The sequence below is a fragment of the Agrilus planipennis genome, unplaced genomic scaffold (genome assembly GCF_000699045.2).
Source record: "Agrilus planipennis isolate EAB-ADULT unplaced genomic scaffold, Apla_2.0 scaffold102, whole genome shotgun sequence".
Taxonomy (NCBI): domain Eukaryota; kingdom Metazoa; phylum Arthropoda; class Insecta; order Coleoptera; family Buprestidae; genus Agrilus; species Agrilus planipennis.
This window is the reverse complement of record NW_020439034.1, coordinates 1,021,581-1,032,140: the sequence shown is the minus strand read 5'-3', so window position 1 is coordinate 1,032,140 and position 10,560 is coordinate 1,021,581. Positions and strand designations below refer to the sequence as shown.

Below are 10,560 nucleotides of genomic sequence, written 5' to 3'. Positions count from 1 at the left end.
ACACACGAAAACAGTTTTCCAATTGACAAAAAAATATATTAATATACAGAAAAAGAAATAATAAAGTGAACAAACAAACCGGCATTTGTTTAGCTTTTGTTAATATTAATACATATACATACATAACTAAAAAAAAAATATAATAGACAGTGTAAATTATCAGGTACATAAAAACGTCTATTTTCACTTTCAGCTTCTAAAAATTATCTAGCTTTTATATTCATTAAAGAGAGACCCTATTTTAAATCCATCTGTAAGGGAAACTAAACAAACACTTCGGCATTTTCATTAAAAGATAGTGTGTATCATTTTTTAGTAATTAATTATTTAACGTTTATATACTCCACTTATCCTTTCAAAGGATAAATACTCCTTCAAACTACGCAACCCTAAATCTACGATATTACGAATATAAAGAGCCTGCTGATGTCAACAATTTTTATTACAGACAAAGTACCATAAGATGGCAACTTATTTCACAAATGTTTCAATAAGAATTAAATAATGCGTTAGAACGAAAATGGAATATATGTATACATATATCTAAGGCTACTTCAATTACTTCATGAGATCTATAAAGTAGAAATCGAAATAGAAATCGATATTTCCTTCATCAAACAACAGGCTCCTCAGAAATCAATCAACGAAAATAACGCATTTAAGTGTTACCAATAAAATTACATACATTCGATTATTTTGAACACATTTACACCAAGTCGCGCAATCGTCGATGGATCGTGAATTGAAGACAAGAAACTGCTAAGGAAGTCGTTCGTAATCAGCAGAAATATATTACAAATTACATTCGAAACATATATATATATCAACATCTGCGTGTGTGTGAGAGTGTACGTGTTGTCGAAACGAAGAAGAGCACTCTAACAACGAGCAAACGAAGAACATGCGAAAACCTGAGAGTGTGCAAACTTATACAGCGCGATATATATTTTTTATAATATTCCTTCCTCAAATGAAAACGAAATACAGCCTTCAACTAGTGAGCACAATTGCATAATTAATGAAAAACGAAAAATTAAAGCGATCAACTAACTGTCAGATTTGCAGTCGAAAAGGTTCGATAAATGGGGGGGAACCGAATGCTCTGTGTAACGTTGGGGCAGAAAAGCAGAGACAGTTGTAGGGGGATCAACTTGAGGTGAAAACGGATCACGATGGCTTGTGCGAGGGGAAAATGAAGAAACGACAAGATACGACCTTAAAGGTACAGAAGAAGGATCAAGGTAATCGGTCCTCTCGATGACGTGTGGTGGAAAGACCACCGGCACAGAACGATAAGAAAGTAAAGCAGACGTAAAGCGAGACGAAGACGAACTAGGATCGACGTATACTGACGCTGATGGTGAAAGCAAAGCGGGTGCAGAACGGGAAGAAAAAAGAGGGGAAGAAGTATCGGTTCCAAAATGTGTTCGTAATGGTTGTGGCGATGAACAAGGAGAACGAGAAGAAGAAGGAGGAGGAGGTGGTAGAACAAAAGAATTTGACGAGTGAAATAAGTTTTCGTCTTGGAAATGATGCGGTGTGATGATGGAATCGATGGGCGGAGACTTTACAATACAACTAGGCGCGAAAGCGCCTGAAGTGGACTTGCTGTCGATGTGATTTTCGGAATTATTTTGGATATCGAAGGAATGGGACGACAGTGGAGACTGCGGAGGGTTCGAATCCTTACGAAAATTTACACTAAACAGATGAACTAGCGGCGACCTTTGTCATTTATTATTCGCCTGCAAGGCTGTATTTATCTGAGTCCAGAGATCTTTCTTGCAGGATTTCGATCTGAAATATATAGAAATACATCGCTAAAATATATAGGTCAACATTAAAACAAATCATGCTCTACCTTGATCACATAAATCAGATATTGGAATTATAGAAAATCAACTTTTCTAAACAATAATTTTCCAAGACAAACACTTACCTTCTAATAGACTGAAGCCATTCCTTGAATTGGGTGCTTCCTTCGGGCGTAATTTGAAAGGCGGCACGAGCCGAACATACGATGCTTACAAACTCCTCATAATCATTTGGCATAAGATGATACAATTTCTGATGCATACACTGTATGTACATCTGCTGGCACTTCTGTACCAGGGGCGCAAGTGCCGTTCGAAGATGCTGCATCACGAGGGCAGGATTATTACGAGATAGATATTGAGCAGATTCGATCGCCACATCGTGTAGCACGAACGGACTTACAATAGAGTTGACGGCACAAATACAGAACTGATGAAGATAATGCGTGCCTGAATCAATAGAAAACATTTAGAAATACATGAACATTGAATTTCCCTTCTATCCAAGACTCACCCAGGTGTTTTGATATACGCAACAGCCATTTAACATCTTCTCCGTAAGGGGGGTTCCTGGCATACTTGGCCTGAGGTCGATCGTCGTGCACTCGCCTTGCTAAAGTCTCCATAGCCAACATGCCCACCCTGTAAGCAGCTAATAGGTAATATAACTGCGCCTGACTGAATTGCTGTGTCTGACGGTGAGGTGGAGGCCTGACGGAAGGCTGTTGGGCTGACATATTGTTGGGTGCAGGACCCGAACCTGGGCCGGGGCCTCCGCCAGGGGCAGGCATCGACACTGGATACATATGAGGAGCTCCCGCAGGCACCGGCGGTGGATGAAGATTAGGTGCTTGCGCTATCGTAACAGCTGCACCATAATATTGAATGTTTTGTTGAATGGGTCCACCTAGTAAAAAACAGGAAACAACAAATAAGACATAACTTTTAAAGAAACGTTTTATAAAATTTACCAGTGCTGACAGGCATGTTATTGTATGCCGGGGGCTGACCAGTCTGATAGTTGGGTGGAACGCCTTGCGGGGGCATCTGATATTGAGACGGGCCTGTTCCACCAGGTGGTACTGTGAATCCTCCTTGTTGCCCCGGAGAAACTCCATTAAACGTTGCAGCCTGACCTGCTTGATGATGATATTGCTGTTGATTAGCCGTGTGCGGTGGGTATTGAAATTGAGCAGCTGGCGGAGGTGGCGGAAGGTGATACATTTGCACATGCGCCGTCGGCGGAGGCGGTTGAGGTGCCATTTGAACACCTGGATGGTGATGGTGATGGTGGTGATGGTGGTGTAAAGGACCTCCTCCGTATGCAGTCACATGAGGATGTGGATGTAAACTTTGGACCGCGAAACTATATGGGGCAACGGCATATGGAAGAGAAACTCCCAACGGGGCGGCCAAGGTTGTTACAGAAGGATGTTGGTATGGGGGTGGCGGAGCAGTTGTAACGACTACTGGTCCACCACTGGCCATCACTTGTGCGCCCTGGGCTTGAGGAGGAGGAGCAGGAGCCCCTGGTGCCATATTGGGGGGCTGATTTGCAGGTACAGCTTGCTGTTTCTGTTGCGCTTCACAGTTTGCAACGTTAAGATCAACAAGTGCGACAATGGGATCAAGGAGAATGGGTTCGTGAGGTATTTCATTTTCTACGAGCAATTGCTCGCCTCCAGGGGTATGACGCACGTATAATTCATACCAATACTGCGCCACTTGGAAAAGAACCTACAACAAGTAAAATCGAAAATAATAGATCCATCCATCCTGACACAGTCATAATTATTACCTCTGGATAAACACCGCCACCTTTAGCGGCATTTTCAACAGTAAGGCATGCGTGTTCCAGCATAATATCGCTTTGTTCTTTGCACTGCAGTATTGCTCTTTGAATTTCGTTGGGATTTAACGCATGTGCATGTGGCAGACAGGACAGAGCTAATTCTGCAGCAGCACGAACCATATTTGGATCACAGCCGCGAGATGCACGATCGGCGATACTTGCAGCCTCGGGTGGTGTTAGATGACCCTCCCATGTTTCTATCAAAAACGATATAGCAGCTGCCCCTATTTCCATTGCTTGACCTAATGGTTTTAAATAATAACCCTGGTTACAATTACTCATACGTAGATTTTAGAAGATATCATTTTTGTTTACCTGTTATCCAAGACACATGAGATGAATAAGTCCTACTAAGCCAATTGGGACTAGCGCAATTATGTAGTCCAAGAGCATAAAGTCCTAGTTGGAATGCACACATATGCAATGCCCTGTGAGGACCATGATGGTTTTGGCTAGTGGAAGGCGTAAACAACGATGTGCTACTGTTTCCACCAGCTTTTACCAGAACGGTCTTAGCCAATTCGAACATGAAATGGGCACCAGCTTCAGAAGGCTGATTTGGAATCGAAGGATATGTACGTTTTTTGTAGCGGGACTCCTTCGTCCGAGTAGTTACCTGTGTGGGTGGAGCTTGAGAAGGCATTTGATTTGCAGCCAAACTTAAATTGGCCATGCCTGCCTCCACCTCAGCGCTCGTTGAGCTATGCGGACGACTATTACAATCTAAGGAAAATTTAACAATTACTTCCCAATTTACTTTTTATAAACCGTCCTGTACTTACTCATATCTGAGGGCATCATGTCAGAAGATGGCATGAATGAATTTAACGGTGAAATAACCTTGTCACACTCTTCTCTCTTTAAATTTGAATACTGGCTTCGAAGAGGAGGATTGTTCGAATAATATGAGCTTATAATAGGTGTTTTGATCAACTGATGAACTTCTCGATCTAGTAGCTTATCCATGATTCGAGCTACTTTCCAATTGTCATCTTTATAGAATATCAACAGCGCAATCGCTAAATCTCCTCTTTGGCGTCTGGTTCCTTCACACAATAAAGGATGATCTGCTTCGGAAACGTTGGCTTTCATCCCTAGAGCAATTACAGCTGCTTCAAACCCAAGGGCTTCGTCTGTAGGTAAACGGATTGAGAGAACTTTGGATCTATCCCGCCCCATCAAGCTAGGAACCACTAACGCGTCAAAGACAAAACTAGCCAACATGATTGGAAGTAATGCTTCGCCTCGTGACTTTAACGTTCCTTCCTTTAATTGTTCCGCCTTTTCGCGTAGAATTTTTAATTCTTTGAGGCCAAGAGGTATTCGTTTTAGCAAATTAACGAGATCAGATTCTTGATTGGCGAGCTTCACTTCCAAAGGCTTAGTGCTTGCCGGGGGACGTGCCATTTCTAAACCAAACATGCCCACGCGAAATGCCAAATGATAATATTCCGAGTTTTCAGCCAACACGCTACACAAGAACGCGCATTTGGCGAGCGTGCTGGACGCTAAGCAACTGAGTTGATGCGACGCAGGGTTCACTTGCTGCTTTTTACCTTTACGTTTTGGCATTGGAGGAATTTCGATCATAAGATTCGGAGGATTTGCAAGAAGCTCCTCGGCCAGTTTAACACCCAAAAGACACGCTTCTTTACTATGACCGTGAGCATGTAGTCCTTCCGCCCTTGCAAAAAGTACATCATAAGGATCATCCGCCAATTTGATGTTAGAAAAGACGTTCCTGTTATCAGTATCTTCTGCTTTCGGTTCTTTCGGACTTGTGCTCAAATTATCCACATCTTTAGGATTGTAGAAATATACAGTATATTCGTCTCCGCTTTGAGGTGATTCGGATGACGAAGAGCTTTCGTCTTTAGAGGGCCTTCTTGATGTTGGGTCGTCCCAGTCCGTACGAGAAGTACCTTGTATATTTTCTGGCTTTGTATTGGGTACCTGGTTCCTGCCATTACTACTACTGCTACTTGCGGAATCCGAACCCCCGCCTTCTTGCGAATCAGAATCGATCGACTTATAAGCACCGGGTAACATAATCCCACTATCCTTTAGGACATCATCTTCGTTTTCGCAAAATCCCTCGCTACTAATACTGGACCTGGTCCCATCTCTAGAACGTTCCAGTTGCAGATGAGACGGAAACTCGACCGGATTCATACTCATAACGTCGGGAAAATCGAAACGAGTCATTCGAGATCTGGGCACGTGATGGTGATGATGATGATGTCCATGATGATAATGGTGACCGTGTCTGGTAGTATGAGGGTGTTCGTTGTTCAAAACGGCCTGACTAAAGTTGACCTGTGTTACATTCTCGGTCCTGTTCTCGGCTGTATGACGGAAACAAGTAAATGGACAATGGTACATAGGGTTTGTGTCTTCGGTATATGTGATACCCGGCATGGGATAATCGTCCCAGTCAAGATAGCATGCTTCGATTGCGGGTTTAAAACCGGTAAATATTTCCATGTCCATTTTCAAATACCAACTCTTGTTCGTCTTGGACGGGTTAGAAGACGACCGACTTACTTTTTCCATGATTTTCATATGCCATGTTGTAAACTGATTATGGAGCATGTCACGCTCTTGGGGCGCGAGACCAGGATTCAGGGCAGCCAATCGCCACAATATAACGATTTCATCGCAAAGTGACGAACACGCATGTTGAGATGCATGACTATTGCTATTGACGTTATTATGTTTACCGCCACCACTAACCCCATGACCTGAACCGCCATTTAACAGGGCCACCTTGGTATTAAACCACCAAACCAAAATCTAGAAATATATATTTCGTGCACCAAGAGAGGAAAACAAGATTAGAGGGTTTTATTAGCGAACCTGTTCGCACGCCAGACACTCCTCTGTGATGATTTCGAGAAGAGGGATTGCGTTCCGATCATTTCGTTTGAACATTTCACGAACAATACTCAAGAGGTTCCACATGCCCTCGGGCTCTCTGCCCCTCAGGGGTCTCAGAAGAGAAGTCCATTCGGCCGCCGCAGGTGGAGCCGTCGTACTTAAGTAGTTTACATCGCTATTTACAAAAAATAAATTAACAATTGCTAACAAACCCAAATTTTTATTCATAAGACACACTCAACCGTTCATGCTCAATTTTCTTTCCCTTAAAAAATTATCTGAAGACTCCTCCACCGTCTGTGAATATTAATCATTAAACTCAATACTCATTTAATCATACGTACAAAAGGGGGAACCACCCAGCGCTCAGCACTATTACTCCTTCTATGGGTTGTTTACAACAACCATTAAGACTCATCCAAACCCAAATTGTGGGTCAACATATTCCATTTTTGGCAAAGGTTACAATTTGTTGAAAACAATTTTATAGCGAAAGTAACAGATGTCATTTTATATAGGCCTTATAGGGCTTGCATTTATTTAAAGAAGACTGAACATGAGTATTAGGAATCCCATGCAATCAGCTTATAAGTTCAAAATGAGTCCTACCTGAAAACGATAGGAGCGGGGACGCAAAACTTAATCAGTATTTTTTTGATGTTGTCGTGGAGAGCCTTCTCGTCTAGGTACCATGAGGTCTGGTCGTTGGCCGAAGCCCCAGCTGTCGGATCGGGGGCGCCGCAAACAGTATTTATGGCGGACGGCTGCGACCCCAACAGCTCGTCCAGCAACCGCTGCGCGGTCGGTAGGATCTGTTGCGGCAGCTCGCTAATCAAATACTGGGCAAACTTCTGCAGTTGCTCTCGATGAAGACGAGACAAGGATTCGGAAACAGGTGCCCGCAGCGTCACCAGATGTGGCTGCAATAAGAAAACGCATCTCTTTTGCAAAACTCCATTTGGATTTTAATTTCGATTACCATCTTGATTTCGAAAAAAATAATGTCTTCTTTATTTACGACATTACGGTTTGAAATTATTAACAATTATAATAAATAAGTTATTGAGGACTTTCGAAGAGAGGGGTATATGGCGTGTTAATGAGATCAAATAAGATGGTAATCGCGATCTTTGTATGATAAAGTACTCGCCAAGAACTTCTTAATAAATTGCTTATGGGACAACGCAAAAAGGCAATTTACAGTTGTGTCTAATTAAATAGTTAATTTTAAATCCATAAACATACGACGTTGTCACTAGATTTATAGTATTCACATTTCAATTTATTTATGAAATGCCGCCATTGTCACATGTTCAATCCCTTGAATTCCGATATTAATCACATTTTCTTGTGAAATTTCAAATGCATGTAAAAAGAGAAGACAAAAACAGTCACTGTTTGTCTCGTTCTCAGGCTCTAGTGAAAGCCGAGCGAAAAGCAAAAAAAAAAGAAATCTTAATTAGTAGAGTTCGTGACCCCATTAAGAAACGATTAAATCCGATTATGAAAAGAAAAACCTAAGGAGACAGTAAGTGGCAATTAATATATGCTTGCGTAACCTCAGCGAAAAGTTACACTAATTACTGGAAAGGTGAGTTGATGAAACATGCGTAATTTAGAACAATATACATGCTTACCTACCTTAAAATGGCACTCCAAATCTAAAGGACATTTTCAGGATTTCAAAGCTTAAAAAATTGAATCGTCTGTAATGATTTTTTTTTAATAATAAGTTACATCCAAATTAGCTTACAATCCTTCGAAAATTTTGACCTTAAAATATGTCATTCTGAGCAAACAACATATATCTACACATATAGTGCGTGAAAACAACTATTTAATTTAAAATTAAAGATTTAAAATTAACGCAAAGTTAATTAAGTTAGGTTAGGCATATACAAAAATATTAAACTTGCGAATTCCTTTATTAAAAGAAAATAAGCTGTGTGGTGTAGTAGGAACTCTATTCGATAAATATTAATTATAAATTTTGATCAAGGTACTTGGTATATATTCGGCAAGCACTATCTGGAAATGGTAATGGTTGGTTATCTTCCGAAGCTTCTTAAAATGACTTCTTTTGTATATATTCACGAGACAGCAGACTAATTGAATGTACATCGTCAGCTCTCTTTCTCTCTCCAAACAGCAGGTAGGAGGGAGAAAGATGTCCACTAACAGAAATTTTTTGACCAGAGTTGCCAGACCTAGGGAAATTTCCGTAGATCTAGGGAATCTAGAGTCAGCTTAGGGAAACGGGGATTTTTATTTAATTAATGATGTAATTTAATTTTTGTGCCAAATGAATTCTTGTTGTTTAAAAATTTTCGAAAATTTATTTAAAAAAAGAACAGGCAGGATGATAAGACACCTTCTGAGATCTGAGACATGAAGGGCGGGTTGGAGACATCCTAGAAGCCGAAATCAGAGTAAAGGCCTCGAGTAAATTACTCGTTGTCTCCAACAGTATTGGAACTGATTATCTGTAATGATCGTGATGTTGGGTGGGAAGCGACCTTTCATTTAGGTATTCGTTTATGTAAAAATTAAACGATTTTCCACTAATTTTTTGAAAGCAGTGGTATAACAAATCTTTGAGACGACTGAAGAAGACCGAATTAAACAGATTGAGATAGAAGAGTTTTAGTTGGTAGGTCCTTCTAGGAAGGACTTCAACACAACCCAGTCGAACAGACGGCTGGGTATCTATGAAAATTTCCACAAAAATAAAAAAATCCTTGACAATTATAAGTAGATATTTTTAATTAAAAAACAAATTAATGAAAAAATTAATTCAAAAGAAACGGATTTATACCTTAAATATATGAAATCCTATGACATTGTTAGTTACTTAATAGTGGATTTATACCGATGAGATGCTTTTACATTTAAAACTACTTCACCATAGCAAAATTAAAAGAAAAACAATGACGCCAAATAAAAAGATAACGGAATAAATAATGTTCATTGAAGTACCTCAACCTTGTATACACATGACAATCTAGTTTTATTTATATATTATAGCACATTTAATAACAACAATATTAAACGTGCAATAACCCCGACGTATGTAAGGGGGGAAAAACGAGCAAAAGTAAATAAACTAGCTCTACAACACACAAATAAATGGCAAAACTTAAAAGCCGTAATGTTATATCTGTGAAACACCATATGCTTGACGGCGAATCATCGAAACTGTGCATTATTCATGTTTGCTTCTTCCTTTTTAAAACCGTTAACGTTTTTTATTACACAACCTGTTCGCGAATTAATTAGATACATATCGAATCGGTCATTGTACATGACATACACGCTTTTTTGTAGCCACGGCTACTTACTATTAATACTGTAACATACACACAACATGTGTCTCTAACAAAATGACACAATACGTATTGTATATTTGCATACATGCCGACACAAAAAATGTTATTTGTTATGATACCTGCAATAATAGTTTCATAAACAGCGAGAAATCGTCAAACTATTTAATGCAAATTAATTATTAATCTATCATAGACAGACATACGTAATCGCCTTTAAAAAAAAAAAAAACTAATTAACAAGTGCCCGAAGGTATTTAAAAAAATATAAGGTGTAAATTCAACTTCTCGTAATTCAACGGATGTCTTTTTCATATGTTAATATTTTTTTACTTATAAAAATTTAATAAATTAAATTGAATACCAAAGTCTAACATAACAGTACCGATACCTAAAAATAATTATAAGCGAAACTAAAAAGAAATATATTATAGATAATATTGTTCCAAATAAATTCTGAAATTTGCCCCGGTTTCATTGTTTATCACATGCTAGTAAATTTTCATTTACAACACTTTTCATTTTATTTCTTTTTTATTAGGTGTAAATATAATATATACCAATAGCAAAACGGTTACTTTTTATTGAAACACATTTAAACAACTTTTACTTATTTTAATAAAAAAAATAGTTTTTTACCACTCCTTTCTGTAACAGCGGGTTGAAATGTCAAATTTTTTTTTTTTTTTTGAAA

The 10,560-nt window shown here is 39.3% G+C and overlaps 1 protein-coding gene across 3 annotated transcripts in view; it reads right to left on the bottom strand.

The window, feature by feature from the left end:
• LOC108735146 (zinc finger SWIM domain-containing protein 8) overlaps positions 1-10,560 on the bottom strand; it is a 75,318-nt gene that overhangs the window by 9,632 nt on the left and 55,126 nt on the right. Inside the window, exons 4-12 of one of the 3 annotated variants that reach the window (XM_025976656.1) lie at positions 7,153-7,463; positions 6,523-6,718; positions 4,449-6,459; positions 3,982-4,389; positions 3,613-3,908; positions 2,786-3,551; positions 2,329-2,721; positions 1,940-2,264; positions 1,705-1,797 (exon numbers count right to left, since the gene is read on the bottom strand). In XM_025976656.1, the coding sequence (XP_025832441.1) occupies positions 1,731-1,797; positions 1,940-2,264; positions 2,329-2,721; positions 2,786-3,551; positions 3,613-3,908; positions 3,982-4,389; positions 4,449-6,459; positions 6,523-6,718; positions 7,153-7,463 (4,773 nt within the window). In that variant the 3' untranslated portion in view covers positions 1,705-1,730. Of the gene's footprint in view, positions 1-1,704; positions 1,798-1,939; positions 2,265-2,328; positions 2,722-2,785; positions 3,552-3,612; positions 3,909-3,981; positions 4,390-4,448; positions 6,460-6,522; positions 6,719-7,152; positions 7,464-10,560 lie in introns of those variants that run through there. The other 2 variants (XM_025976658.1, XM_025976657.1) reach the window with 2 other exon arrangements.